Source organism: Culex quinquefasciatus, chromosome 3 (assembly GCF_015732765.1).
Source record: "Culex quinquefasciatus strain JHB chromosome 3, VPISU_Cqui_1.0_pri_paternal, whole genome shotgun sequence".
NCBI lineage: Eukaryota > Metazoa > Arthropoda > Insecta > Diptera > Culicidae > Culex > Culex quinquefasciatus.
Window position 1 is genome coordinate 129,764,857 of NC_051863.1, and position 15,015 is coordinate 129,779,871.

At 34.2% G+C, this 15,015-nt stretch overlaps 1 protein-coding gene across 7 annotated transcripts in view; it reads left to right on the top strand.

The window, feature by feature from the left end:
- The window catches only part of LOC6049979, a 215,151-nt gene that overhangs the window by 101,393 nt on the left and 98,743 nt on the right, over positions 1 to 15,015 (top strand). For 4 of the 7 annotated variants that reach the window (XM_038262873.1, XM_038262872.1, XM_038262871.1 and 1 more), the window contains exon 2: positions 5,648 to 6,112. In XM_038262873.1, coding sequence (XP_038118801.1) covers positions 6,034 to 6,112 — 79 coding nt within the window. In that variant the 5' untranslated portion in view covers positions 5,648 to 6,033. Of the gene's footprint in view, positions 1 to 5,399; positions 5,498 to 5,593; positions 6,113 to 15,015 lie in introns of all 7 variants that reach the window. The other 3 variants (XM_038262874.1, XM_038262875.1, XM_038262876.1) reach the window with 3 other exon arrangements.

Genomic DNA, 15,015 nt, shown 5'->3' on the forward strand with positions numbered 1-15,015 from the left:
AACACAAACAGATTAAAATCAGAGCAAGGTCAGGGAGTAAAATCATGCACACACTGTATCTGCAAACCGTAGCCAACCGTTTGTTAACACACTCAAGTCTCAAATGCTGCATGGGAAAAAGGGTTAGCCGAAAGAAAGAGAGTGGACACTGGTCAAGAGGAAAAAGGGAATAAACGACTATCTGGGAGAGATTGATGGGTCTTCTCTGATGCCCTTGATCTTGAGTGTTCTCTTCCATTTCAACCAGCGATCGACAAGGTCACCAAGTCTATCAGAAAGAAGCATCTTCAAGTGCACGTTTTGCCCACCTCAGCCTTGGTAGGGCGAGGTTGAAAAGAGTATAAAATAAGTGGACACGACTACGAATCAGGTATGAGAGTGATCCTTTTGGGACGTTAACGGGATGGTGGAACCAGTAGCCCGTTTACAGCAAGAAATATCTAATCCCCTCCGTTCCCCACGTGCAATCCCAACAGGACCCGTAATTGTGAACTAAAAGTTACGCGGTTTGTGGTTCTGCCTCACAGAACCAGACCATACCATCAAGGGTCAACCTGTGGTCTAGTGGCCGCTCCAGTGACCCCGGAGCCCACCGACTCATCAAGTCACCTGTACGGTCCACTCCTGTGACCTGTACGCCAGCACCGAAAGTTATCTGTACCACGTGGTCCGCGGGAGCGTCGAAGACCCCCCCTCCCCACGCTGTCTACACGATTCAAGCTTGAAGAACCGAGATGAGCTGCACAAGCACCTGAAGGCACGCTTGGTCCAGAGCACGAGCGCATCGCCGAGGTTTCCAGCGCGAGCAACGGGCGTCCCTTCCGCGATGGCCAACGACGACCGTGAGGCCCGGAAGTACGCGGAATCTTAAGGACGAGTCTTGGCGTCGTCCACGGGGTGGAGACGCTGACGAGGAGCAGCAGTAAATGCCAGCCCAGCAAGATCCCCCCCCCCCCCCCCCACACACACACATACATCCACACAGTAAGTGAATAAAAAGTAGTTTAAAGAGTGATCTAGTGTCTTGTTACTTTGGTTACTGAGAAATCGAGCCGACCTTGAACTACGAGCTCTTGTTTGCTGTTCTAGCCATCGCGAGAAAAGAGGCCATGTGCCCACCCCTGTCGGCCGTGGCTCCAAGACCAACCGGCAGCGGCGTTGTCAGGACCCCTCAGGTCCAAGAGGGTACGATGTCCCAGCTAGTAATAAAATAAAAATCTTTTCTTTGTACATTGTTAACTATGTCTGGATCCATCATCCGACTCATCGTAGGTTAGGTAGTTGAAATATTTTTCCGACGAGTCCGAAACATTGAAGATCTGGCAACCCTGTCTCAAGTTATGACCACTTAAGAGATAATCATGTCCTTTTTTGAATCCGGATCTAACTTATCTAAACAAAAACTATTCATCATCCGACATATCGTTGGACATAAGGATTCATCCATAAAGTACGTCACGCAAAAATCAGCCAAAATTTACCCCCCCCCCTCCCCCCATCCTTTGTCACGCTTTTCCTATATTTATGACATGCAATGTGAAATTTGCTCAGACGACAAACAATTGTGGTAAAAAATAAATGTAATACTGCCTCTAAAATTTGGAAATTTACATTTTTTGATGTGTAATTTTACTTAGTCTTATATCTTAAACATGGGCTGTCAAAAATTTAATTAAGTTTCGTTGAGTATTTAAATATGTGTTTTTGCATACATCAGGAAGTTCGATAAGTGACGGAAAATCGTCTCAAATATCACTTAAGTGGTAGTTCAGTTGCGAATAGGTAACAGCCATTGGGCACCAACGGCGCCTGCCATGTCAGTTTGTAGATCCCGATTTAAAGGGACAGGAATGTTAGTTAGCACAGGTTGATACCAGAGCAGCTGGTTTACCCTGTACTTACACTTCATAAGCGCAAGGAACCTGAACATTTGTTAGTAGGATAGGGTGTTTGGTCAGGATTCATCATAGGGGTAATTCTCCGCCAACTCACACAGCAGTTGCCCCGACCCCTCTTCGATTTGCGTGAAACTTTGTCCTAAGGGGTAACTTTTGTCCCTGATCACGAATCCGAGGTCCGTTTTTTGATATCTCGTGACGGAGGGGCGGTACGACCCCTTCCATTGTTGAACATGTGAAAAAAGAGGTGTTTTTCAATAATTTGCAGCCTGAAACGTTGATGAGATAGAAATTTGGTGTCAAAGGGACTTTTGTGTAAAATTAGACGCCCGATTTGATGGCGTACTCAGAATTCCGAATAAACGTATTTTTCATCGAAAAAAACACTAAAAAAGTTTTAAAAAATTCTCCCATTTTCCATGTCATTTTATGGGAAATTTAATGTACTTTTCGAACTAAATTGTCCCAGAAGGGTCATTTCTTTCACTTAGAACAAAATTTTTTATTTTAAAATTTCGTGTTTTTTCTAACTTTGTAGGGTTATTTTTTAGAGTAAAACAATGTTCTACAAAGTTCTAGAGCAGACAATTACAAAAATTTTGATATACAGACATAAGGAGTTTGCTTATAAACATCACGAGTTATCGCGATTTTACGAAAAAAAGTTTATAATTAAAGAATGAAAAATTAAATTTTTGAACGTTTCATTTGAGATGATTACACGAAATTAAAATAATTGATGCTTAGTGAGGTACTGATAAACGACAAGAACGACGAGTTACGATGATTATCGAGCTTAAATGGTATGATATGGTTTAGTTGTTGTTGCACACCGACGACGAACGCGAAAAAAATTGTGACCCGACGAAAAGGCATCGCAAATCGGACTGGCCCAGCTGTCATCGAGACAACCAGAGCCAGTCGCACCTTCACACACACACGCACGTGAAAAAAAAACGAAAAACACACCGACGACGAACGCGAAAAAATTTGTCTCAACCTTGTTTACTGTGTATTCAAAATAAACTGATTTGGTATTTGTCTTATTTTCAAATTTTGGCTTTTAATTCAAATAATTTTCGCTTTGTTAACACTCAAATTATTTTTCACCTGTTTTGAATTATTTTGGAAAATGACAAGGAAACCTGTCTGGAAAAATCAGGTTCCTAGAACAAATCTTTTCGATTCGGTTTCTCAGCTCTTCAATGCTTTTAAGAGCGAAATGATTCATCGAAAAAAGTTGGAGATATCTATTTTTTAAGTTTTTTGTTCTGAATTCCTTCATTATTTATCAAAAACTTGTAAATAAAAGCTCTGAAAACTTGTCAAATTATGTGTTTTTGTGTCATTTTTTCATCAAAATGTGCAAAGTAAGACAAGAAACAACTTTGTAGAAGTTTGCAAATCACTAATCGCATTTTGAAAAGAATGTTTTAACGGAGTTTTTGAATATGTGTGATTTGTTCTGAAATTAAAAACATAAAACCGCAATATAATATGTTTTTAACATGAATTAAAAGATAATTACATAATCGTTATGTAAAAGTATCACGTGTCTGCTCTGATTTAGCTGATACAACCGAATTTTCTGCAGATTTGAGATTGTTTAGGATATTATTGGATGTTTATGAATAAATGTGAATGTTCCGTTATCAAATATGAACCAGAAACATGGATACAAAACATGATTTAAAATCGAAAATGTACTACAAATTACTGTTGCAAGCTTCAAAAGTCATATTACCATGAGTATAAAATAAAGAAAAAAAAATGTTTTTCTGTTGAAAATGCATTTAAAAGAAGTTACTAAAATTCATGAGTTTTAACTCTGAATGTTGAAAACATCGTCACAAACTTTTTTTTTGGTTTGAACAAAAATCAAATAGAAAATTCAAATAGAAAACTGAAAAGATAAGATTTATAAGACTTCTACCTATAATATTGTTGATTCCTCGATCATTTCATGTAAGAAAACAAATTTTATTCATGAAAAGTATTTCTTCTGAAGCTTTCAACAGAAACTTGTAGTTCATTTTCGAATGTAAAACATGTTTTGTATCCATGCAACTGCTCAATATTTGGTTAAGGAAATATGATATTTTTTCATAAAATACCAATCTCAAACGTGCAAAAAAAAAAAACTCGGGTTTATCAGCTAAATCCTAGATTAAAAAAGATTAAAAATTATCTAATAATCTATGGGTCATTCCACCCGAAGCGGAACAGCACTTGAAAATTACCATCTCCGATTCTGCTCAAATTTGGCAGAGCTGTTGAGACTATCAAAACATGCAAAAATCCCGAATTTCATCCAAATCGGACCACCCCCTCCATTTTTGTACCCTCCCAAAAAATCGACTTTTTGGCGATTTTTGAGCAAAACCCCTATCTTCAAACGACGATAACTCAGGAACCGCAAATCTTAGAGGGTCGGTCTTACACTCAATTTTAAAGGAAATTGGACGTAGAATCCATTTCCGTGGTCAAAATTTAGATTAAAATATGTTTTCTACCTGTATTGCGCAATTGAAAACTTTAAATGGCCGTATCTCAAAACAGCCCTATTTATTTTTTAAATTTGACCTCACCATCGTATTCCCCGTCCGATTTTACATAAGAATCACTTATCGACAGAAAGGAATATTTTTCGTTCCAGAGATATCGAATTTTAAAGTTTTAAGTATTTGAAATTACCTAAATTAGCTACACTCGCCGCATCTGCTAGAAGCACTTGGGCGCGTTGATCAAAAACTGCTACCTGTTTATTTATTGAAATAAGATTTCATCTCAAATAATCATTAGTTAATTAGTAGGAATCTGCTGTATAATCTTAAATTAAAAAAAAAAAGTATACGGTGCATTTATGTGCTAGCCCACAGGACAGAGCAAGAATGACACGCAATACAGGGCAGAATGGAATTCACACAGAGCTAGCAGGAAATTGCAATTGATCTTGTAAGTAACACTTCTTAAGAAAAAGTGTACGATACATTATCGTGTTAAAAATAATGAATTGACATGAATTAAACTCTCGTGAAGCATGATTAAGGAAGAGGATTTCTGGAAAAAAAGAAAGGCTTCATCCATAAAGTACGTCACGCTATAATCAGCCAAAATTTACCCCCCTCCCCCCCCTTTTGAAAGTAGCGATGACTATTTTTTCTCCTTAAGGTTGCCCAGAAAACACGCCGTGAATCATGAACTTTCTACCCAGATAGGATGAAATCAGAATGTTCGATTTCAAGTAAGTTTTTGGAAGGATTTTTTTTATTTCCAAATTATTTTTGTTTGCATTTTTACTTTTTGACTCTTTTTCAAACCATTATAATATTTGACCAATCAGTGCATCCCTGATAACGATTCCACCATCCTTGTTGGTTACTCAAAAGTGTGCCTGCGTGAAATGAAAAAAAAAATGTGTTCAAGCTCGTTCGAGAATGCGGAAAATGAAATTTTCTCGTTTTAACACAGGGTTTTTTTTTCTCTTCATTTTGTTCACAGATCGCTGATGATTGCGAAAGGGGCTACCCATCGGTGACCATCCCGGAGTGTTTGGTCGGTCCCCAACTGACGCACCCCCGGAAATATCCCTCGGAAATGTGAAAATGCACTATTGGAAGAAGGGAGTGAGGGAGAGGGTGAATTGAGGAATTGTGAAGAAAATTATCAAAACCGGCCTTAATTATTTTTTTTAGGAAGTATTTTTTCCTTAATTGAAGTGATAATATTAACCAAATTATTTTCCTCAGTGTTCATCGTAGCTGAAAAGTGAAGGCGAGAGAGAAAGAGAGCAACACAAAAAAAATCAGTTAAACAGTACTGCCAGTGTAATTGAAAGTCACGCCATTTGATAAAACACAGCGTTTGCACACGCGAATCAGATCACAAATCGAGTCAAGTCCACGTGGCTTTCGTGTGGAAAAACCAAGATGGCCAAGAGTTGAAATTACAGGCACAAAAAGTGCCTCCGTGGTGTGAGTGTTCACTGCTACACGTGGCGTGAAATCGTGCAGTGAAGTGGAAAAGTTGGGTTGATTGCCGCGACACGTGGTGACGGAGGAAGCTGACAGCAGGCCCTGTCAGAGGAAGCGGAAATTTGCGCGCCGGGCAAACACACACCTTGAACACACTCGCCATGGAATTGAGGATTGCACCGGTGATTAGATTTGTCACGATAGTAACCGCACTGCTGAAGCTGACCGTGGTTAGCTGTGGTAAGTTTGGGAAGGGAATACGAGGAAAGGGGGGAGGTTTGGGGGGAATTTTATCCGGAATTGGCAAACAAAAGTTCGCTGATGAGATTCGATATTTGCCCACAATGTTTTAGTTTCAGCCAGCGGCACGTTTTTCGCTAAATTCAGCGAAACCATTTTAATTAAAGCTTCTATAATTTTGAGAGTTGACAAAGGACGATTCTTTGTAATCATTTTGTTGAGATCGGCTACATATTCAAGCACATGTTGATTCTTGACGTTTTTAGAACATAAAGTATCTAAAACTAATCGCAATGCCCTGAGTAACTGTTAATAATTCAATCATATTTGATTTACTATTTTCATTGATTTAATAAATAATTATAACACCTAATTTTTTTTGATATAAATCAAAACATACTTTTAAAATTTTTTGAATTAATTTGTAGATTGACACACGATGAACAAATTGTTTTAAATAGAATTTTAAAATATTTCATTGTTCCTCTTTTACACGATGCGTTACGTTTTTATAATTTGTCGGTTTCTCTAAAATGACACTTTTTCAATCTTTTAGAAGCAATTTGTACATTATGTTACGCTTTGTATGTCTTGGATTACTCTAAACGACAAAATATGTGTGCAATCTTTTTGAAGCTTATTGTAGATTTGATCAAGACGATCCAATTGCTTTTAGTAGTTTGCAAAAATATTATGTCGTGTTTGAGAAATCTACGACATACAAAGCCTTACGAGAAAATGGCATATGGGTTGATACCCATATTGCAATAACAAATATTTTGAGTTTTTTAAGAGCAAAAAATTGCATTTAAAAATACAGAAAAATGCGTATTTTTGTGAAAAGTTTCATGTAAATATAATTACAATGGATGATCATGATCATGATCGTGTTTTTGTCATATATTTCGATTGACATACATTTTTTTCAATTACTGAAAATTTTCACAAAACTACGTATTTTCGAAAAAAATACTCAAATTGTCAGTTTTTCTCAATATGGGTATCAAATAATCGAAATTTCATCAGGGTAATTCTCTACCAACTCACACAAAATCGGGAAAAGTTGCCCCGACCCCTCTTCGATTTGCGTGAAACCTTGTTCTTAGGGGTAACTTTTGTCCCTGATCACGAATCCGTTTTTTCATATCTCGTGACGGAGGGGCGGTACGACCCCTTTCATTTTTGAACATGCGAAAAAGAGGTGTTTTTCAATAATTTGCAGCCTGAAACGGTGATGAGATAGAAATTTGGTGTCAAAGGGACTTTTATGTAAAATTAGACGCCCGATTTGATGGCGTACTCAGAATTCCAAAAAAAAACGTTTTTTTTTTTTCATCTAAAAAACACTAAATGATTTCTAAAAACTCTGCCATTTTTCCATTACTAGACTGTAGTTTTTTTTGGAACATATCATTTTATGGGAAATTTAATGTACTTTTCGAATCTACCTAGAAGGGTATTTTTTCATTTGGAACAAAATATTCATTTTAAAATTTCGTGTTTTTTTCTAACTTTGCAGGGTTATTTTTTAGAGTGTAAAAATGTTGTACAAAGTTGTAGAACAGACAATTACAAAAATGTTGATGTGTCAACATAAGGGTTTTGCTCATAAACATCACGAGTTATTGCGATTTTACGAAAAAAAGTTTTTACAGTCGAGTAACGGAAAATGGCAGAGTTTTTTAATTTTTTTAAGTGTTTTTTTCGATGAAAATTATGTTTTTTTTTTCGGAATTCTGAGTACGCCATCCAATCGAGTGTCTAATTTTACATAAAAGTCTCACTGACACCACATTTCTAATTTCTCTTTTTGAAAATCACCTCTTGCGAAAAGCATGTTTAAAAAATCAAAAATCACGATGTATCAAAAAACGGATCTCGGATCAGGGACAACGACGAGTTTCACGCAAATCGAAGAGGGGTCGGGGCAATGCTGTGTAAGTTGGCGGAGAATTACCCATCATACATTTCGAATGTAATAACAACCTTTTATGAAAACACTCAAAATTTTCACAAAACTATGTATTTTCAAAAAATAAAAAACACTCCAAATTTCAATTGGATAACAAATGATCGAAATTTTTTCAAACATTTCGAATTTGATAAATTTTGAAACTTTGAAATTTTGGGTTTTTTTTAAAAAAATACATAGTTAGGAAAAATTTTAAGTATTTTCGAAAAAAAATTATAGCTTTCGAAATTTATTTAAATTTCTCGATAATTTGAAACCAGTATTGTGCAAAACTGAAATTATGAGCATTTTTTCAAAAATACGAAGTTTTGTGAAAAATTTGAGTATTTAAAAAAATGTGTTAAAACATTTGAAAAGTATGAAATGATCCGGCTGGTTTGAAATCCATTTTGTGAAAAAAATCTGAATTTTGAGTGTTTATTTTTCGAATATATGCAATTTCGTCAAAATTTTGAGAACTTTTGAAAATGATACTTTCTTTGAAATATGTGAAAACTCTCAATCATTAGATACACATATTGAAAAAAGAAAACTGAAACTTTTGGTAATTTTTCAAAAATACGCAGTTTTGTGATTTTTTGAAAACTATTTTCAAAAAGTTATGTTATTGCTTTCGAAATGTATTCAAAATTCCGATCATTTGATATTCATATTGTGAAAAAACGAAATTTTGAGTATTTCCCCAAAATACGTTGTTTTGTGAAATTTTTTAGTATTTTCAAAATTGTGAATTATAACTTTCGAAATGTAAGAAAAAATAACGATCGTTCGATACCCATATTGTAAAACACTAAAATTTTTAGTATATTTTTTCAAAAATACGTAGTTTTGTAAAAAAATTTAATGTTAAAAAAATATTACATTCAAAATGTTTGAAAAATCCTGATCATGTGACTCCCATATTTCAATGACAACTATGTTGAGTATTTTTTCGAGAAACATTGCATTTTCAAAATACAGGAAAAATACGTATTTTTGTCAAAATTTTCATGTAATTATAAGTGCAATCGATAGTTGATATCATTCCGAACCCAAAACACTATAATTTTTTGATGTTAGTATAATTATTCATAGCCAATGTCTCCTATCTATCGAAAATTCCAGCTGAACGAATCAAAACCGGGGCATGACTGTACTTGACAGCCCGTTCCTAGGGGACCATAGTTGATTCATCGAAAAAATGTTGCATTAATTTGATTAAAAAGTGATAAGAAATGTTTTAAAATCGTTTTTTTTACCGGGACCCTATTTGCAAATCTGTGTATTTTTTTAACTTTTCTGAATGGACCTTTGTCCATGCAAAAATTCATTTTGCGTCATAATTTTTCATTCTTGGCTCATAAAATTTTGCATGCTGAATGTTAGAATATTCGAATATCTTTAACTTTTTCTGAGATTTTCTGATCGGTTTAGTGTTTTCGGCATAAACATTTATAATCATTTTAAGATGCAAAATTAAATTTGCATTTTTTTTCGATAGAGTGCACTGTTTATAAATAACTGGCATTTAATTTTTAATTTTAAAATATTTTAAGAAAGGAAAACAAAACCATCCAAAAACGTTTTCGAAGAGCTGCTGGGATTCCTAACTAGATAGAACAAGAGAGCACACGGGCATCGAATTAAAGCGAAAATGATGATTTGATCGTTTGAAGTCATCTAAAATATATTCAAAAAACGTTTTATTTTTGGGAATCAAGCGTTGGTGAACAAAAAATGTAATAAACAAAAAAACGAAGTTTTTCATCCGTGTTTCAATTCTTTTCTCTGATAATACATAATGATAATATCTCGCTTTAAAGACTTCAAAGTTCACGAGCAATTGTAGACTTCTGTCATTTTGTGTTGGTAAATGCAAATATGACTGAACATAAATTTAAAAAAATCATTATTCTGCTAGATAAACCGATCAACTTGTCCAGAAACGCAGTTTTCTTTTTAGTTCACGAGATAAATAAATATTAAAATAAATGGTTACCTAAATTCATACATTTCTTATAATATTTATTTTTTTTTAAATCATTACTTTTGTAACAGATTTTGCACCATCTCTAACTATAGCTCAAAATAATCTCTCATGCTCATGCTCATGCTCATCTCTAACTATAGCTCAAAATATGCATTTCAAGGTCCCCTGAATCATTTTGTTTTATTCCAGTGTCTAATGAGCACAGTTTAATTCCATTGTTTGCAAAATTTGAGGAAATTTATTGAATCAAGCCAAATGATACAAATTGATCACGAAAAAATATGTATGTGTTGCCACAAAACGTTGAAACAAGGTTAATTACAATTTATTTTTAAGCTTCACAAAAATTTCACATGTTACATAACAATTACAATTCTGAGAATTCCCTCAACCATTTTCAATTGAGCAAATTTTCCACTTCACCACCTTTCACGAGCGGGTTATTCGAGGAAAAATTATAAACTACCCTCGCGGAAGAGCCAGCCTGAAAACGGAAGCAAATTATGGCAAAATATGAAGATTGGAAGGGGAGAAAAAATCCCAGAAATGAATTAAAATGCAAAAAAGGAAGCCCCGACCCGGGTGCCGGCTTGAGAGAGAGATACCGCTCATTAAAAGTGCACTCCTTTTTTTCGCCAGAATGTGGCCTCAGGTGGAAAACACTGGCGTCAGCAGGGAAAGGCAACGCCATGGTGAAAGCTTTTAAAGCATCCGTTTTGCAACATATTTCATTACGAGCGAAGCTTTCAGCAGATTGAATTTCAGGAAGGTGAGTTTTTTTCTGCGGCATTAACTGTGACGATCGTTCGTTTGCAGTGGAAAGGTGATGTAGTTTTTTAATGATAATATTTTAAATGATCTAAAATAAAGTATTTCAGACCTTTTCAACATTGAATGGGGCATGTTGTTAAACCGTTTTATTTCAGAATTAGAAGTTACAACACAAGACCCTCAAAAATTTAAATCATAAACTGCAGTGGCAACTTCAAACTCTTAAAAGTTTATTATCTCCTGGGCTATTTTTATGCCACTGCTGTTTGCCCTCCAGGAGTTTGATACCCAGCTAAGTGTCAAAACTTTCTCATAAATTCATCGAAAAAGTCCTATAAATTCTGGCTCGGGGAGGACAAAAGTTCAAAGCCTAAGGGAGCCGACCGGAGCACTTCCGTGGAAGTTTTGGCGACTTTTTAGCCTGATCATTTTTTGGCTTCTAACGAGAAAACTGGCCCACTTTTCACGCCCACCTCTACGGCAAACTAGCTGGGAGGTAGTTTTTGCTTGATATCCCGGTGAAATGATGCCCTTTTTGGCGCAAAATCTTTCAGGAAAGAAGTCGAAGACAAACAACTGCTGGCAAAGTTCGGTAAGAGAAGAGAACAAATTCCAAGCGCAAGAATTTGCCGTTGCCCGTGGCAATTGCTGACTTCTTTTGAGGATAACAACTTTGGAAGGTAATAATGAACTGTTCGTCGATAGGTTATTGATGAACTGTCTATTTAATATAGTTTTTTTTTTCTTTTTGTCTTTTAAATTATTGTTATTATTGGATTTTATTCAGTAATTAGAATTACGAAACTGTATTTATATGAAAATTTTACTACAACTAATAAATTATTACATAATTTTTGTGAACATATATCACGTGTCTGCTCTGATTTAGCAGATACTACCAATTTTTTTGCAGATGTGGGATTGTTATTGCATTTTTATGAATAAAAATGATATTCCCTTTGTTTAAGGAAATATCACCAGGATGATGAAACATGATTTAAAGTCGTAAATGTACTACAAATTACTGTTGCATGCTTCAAAAGTCATATTTTCATAAGTATAAATTAAATATATATATTTTTTATTTTTTTACTGTTAAAAATATCATTTAAATTATGAGTTTCAACATTTTTTTGGTTGAAACAAAAATAAAATGTTAATTTCAACCAAAAATCAAACAGAAGCTTCCATTGCAAGCTATTTGAACAAAACTCAAGATACTTGTAAACCGTTTTTAAAACAGACAAGACTTCTATAACATTGCTGATTACTTGATCATTTAAAGCAAAAAATATAAAAAAAAACCTTTCATACTCATGAAAAGTATTTCTCCTAAATACAGTAATTTGTAGCTCAATTTCAAGTAAATAACTTGTTTTGGTATCCAAGCAACTGGTTAATGTTTGGTTGAGGAAATATAATATTTATTCATAAAAATCTAATTACCCTTCCCAATCTCAAATCTGCAAAAAAAAATCGATTGTATCAGCTAAATCCAAGCTAAATCAGAGCAGACGGCTGATATTTGTACACAAAAATTTTGTAATAATCTATTATTTCTTTTGAACATAAATTTAAATAAGGTTTTCTGATATCAATTTCTGAATAAATCCCGCATGTTCAGAAACTCAATTAAAACTTAATTTTTATAATATTTAGCAAAGGTTTCAATTTAACAAAGTTGTTTCTTGTATAGTTTTGCACATTTTTATGAGTAAATGACACATAAAACACGTCATTTGACAAGCTTCCTAATCTGTTATTAAAAAGTTTCCAATAAAAGATGAAGGATTTTAAAACAAAAACATAAAATAAAGATATCTCAAGAATTTCTCGATGAAACTGTTCGCTATTAGAAGCATGGGAAAGCTGAGAAAATTTCCTATAAGACACATTTAAATTGTACCGATGACTATTTTTTCTCCTTAAAGTTGCTCAGAAAACACACCGTGACCAAAGAAGCCATTTTGCATCATTAGTTCGTCCATTGTACAATATTGGCGGCTGTCAATACAAGAAAGCTTTTTAAATATTCGAAAATCTGTATCTTGAGAATGGTTTTTATAATTGGCTTGGAGCCTTCGTCAATGTTGTAGGTGTTGGACTTCTCTGGAAAAAAAATGTTATAATACCCAGATTTTTTAATATTAAATTTTCAATTTAATCCTAACTTTTTCAAATGTTTGGTTTGATTTGAAAAAGAAAAAAAAAGAGGGATTGAGAAATTTCACTGAAATTTTATTTTTGACATTGAAATTCGGACGCATGTTTAGAAAATTATTGTCATTTTAAAATTTAATACTATTACCGTTTTCAACGTCTTTGTAGCAAACTTTATGAAAATTTTGGGATATTTTCGGAGATGGTCAAGCTCGGTGATGGCTTTTGATATAACTCAAAAACGTTGTACGTTATCGAAATTTAAGTAAAGTAAGTAAAAATGTGCAAAAACTGCCAAATGAATTTTTAACAATTTTGGCCATATCTAAAAAGGTTAAATTTTTGTCATTCAAAAAAACATTCTAAAATGAGATGTTTTCAAAAATAGTTATTTTGCGCAATTCATTTTTTGTGTAAAAAGTCGAATTTAAAAATTGAGAATTTTTATTCGGTTGAAGTCCTACAAAACTCTATGTTTTTTAATCAAGGCTAACATTTAAAAGAGCTTGTTTTGGAAATTATCAATGGATTAAATTGTAAAATTTTAAGTATATTTTCATTTAAACAACATAGTTATTTTTTACATATAGAACAGAACCAATAGTTTTCAAGATATTGTCAGTTGAAAAATAAAGGCTGAAACAGATTAAAAAAGTTGAATTTTGAGAGGTTAAAAATTAAGCTGGCTAGTAATTGTCTAAAAGAGTGAAATTCATCAGGAACAGATGTAAAATATGAACATCCGGTTTCTGATGTTAAATTACAAATTGACACAAAATCTGTCACCATTATCAATTGTAATATTACCATCATTATTTTAGTGTGTACGGGAAACTAAAAAAACACAAATTTCAAACTTAATTAGGCCTTCTCTTATGAACTAGCAGAAAGGTGCCCAGAATAATGGACTTCTTTTCCAAAACCTCGCACCACAAGCTGAATATTGCTCCTTGACCTATTTTAGAACTCAGGGCCAAATAATAGCAGAATTGGTCAACATTTACCTATTGCTACTCATAGATGAAGTTTGTATGGGAAAAATCGAAAAAAATGAAAACTCCAATTTTCTTACGGTTTTTTTTCTGTAGGGTGCGCTACTTTCATCCAAATAATCAAAAAGTGAGATTCTTATTTAAAAGTTAATGCTCAACAACTTTGTGGAACATAACAAAGCTGTAAAACTCGATCCCGAAAAGTTATTAGCGATTTAAAAAAAAGTCCTTGTGGAGCAGGGGTTAGTTTTTCTGGACACCCTAACCAGCAGTCTGATCAACTATGCATAAAAAGAAAAGCTATACAATATTTTCTAAGCTTTCCGGAACAATTTTTGTAGGGGATCTGTTTCTTTATTTCAGTTTAACTAAACTGAACATTTTCGAAATTTTTAAGGTCATAACTCCGGTATCAGATTTTGCATCAAATGAAAAACATTAGATCTTTTTTTTGCCAATATCACTAAAAATTTATTAATTGTTAGCAAACTTCGATTTTGACCGTCATAGTGTTATACCGTTTTCGAGGATCTCAGAAGTTTTGATACAAATGATGTCAAGATCCATTATAAAAACCTCAGTTGGATCGGTTACCGAAATTCCTTACCACCGTTTCAAAAGTATGAGTACTGGAGTTAAATTTATAAAACAAATAATTAATAAAAATTCTGTATAAATGTGCGAAAAGCACGTACAACCTCAAGGCAGATTGCGTAACGATTTTTAATGAAAAGTTACAACCGATTTGAACCAACAATTCCGTTGTTATTATTGCATGTATGTGGCATGTTCGCCGTCATGGCTGTAGGTTGTGCCCTAGCATATACGGAGCAGTTTTTCCCAACTTTTGCCTTTTCCGACCCAATTGTGGCCATCACTGTCGACGACAGTTACTGCCACACGCCAACACCGCGAGCATACACGCGCCGAAGTTGTGAACTGTGTGTCATGCTGATTTGTTTCGGTATCAATCTTCTTGCAACATTGTGAGAGCATTTCAGTGGTGCAGTGGTGGAAATTTTTAGTTGAACTTATAAAA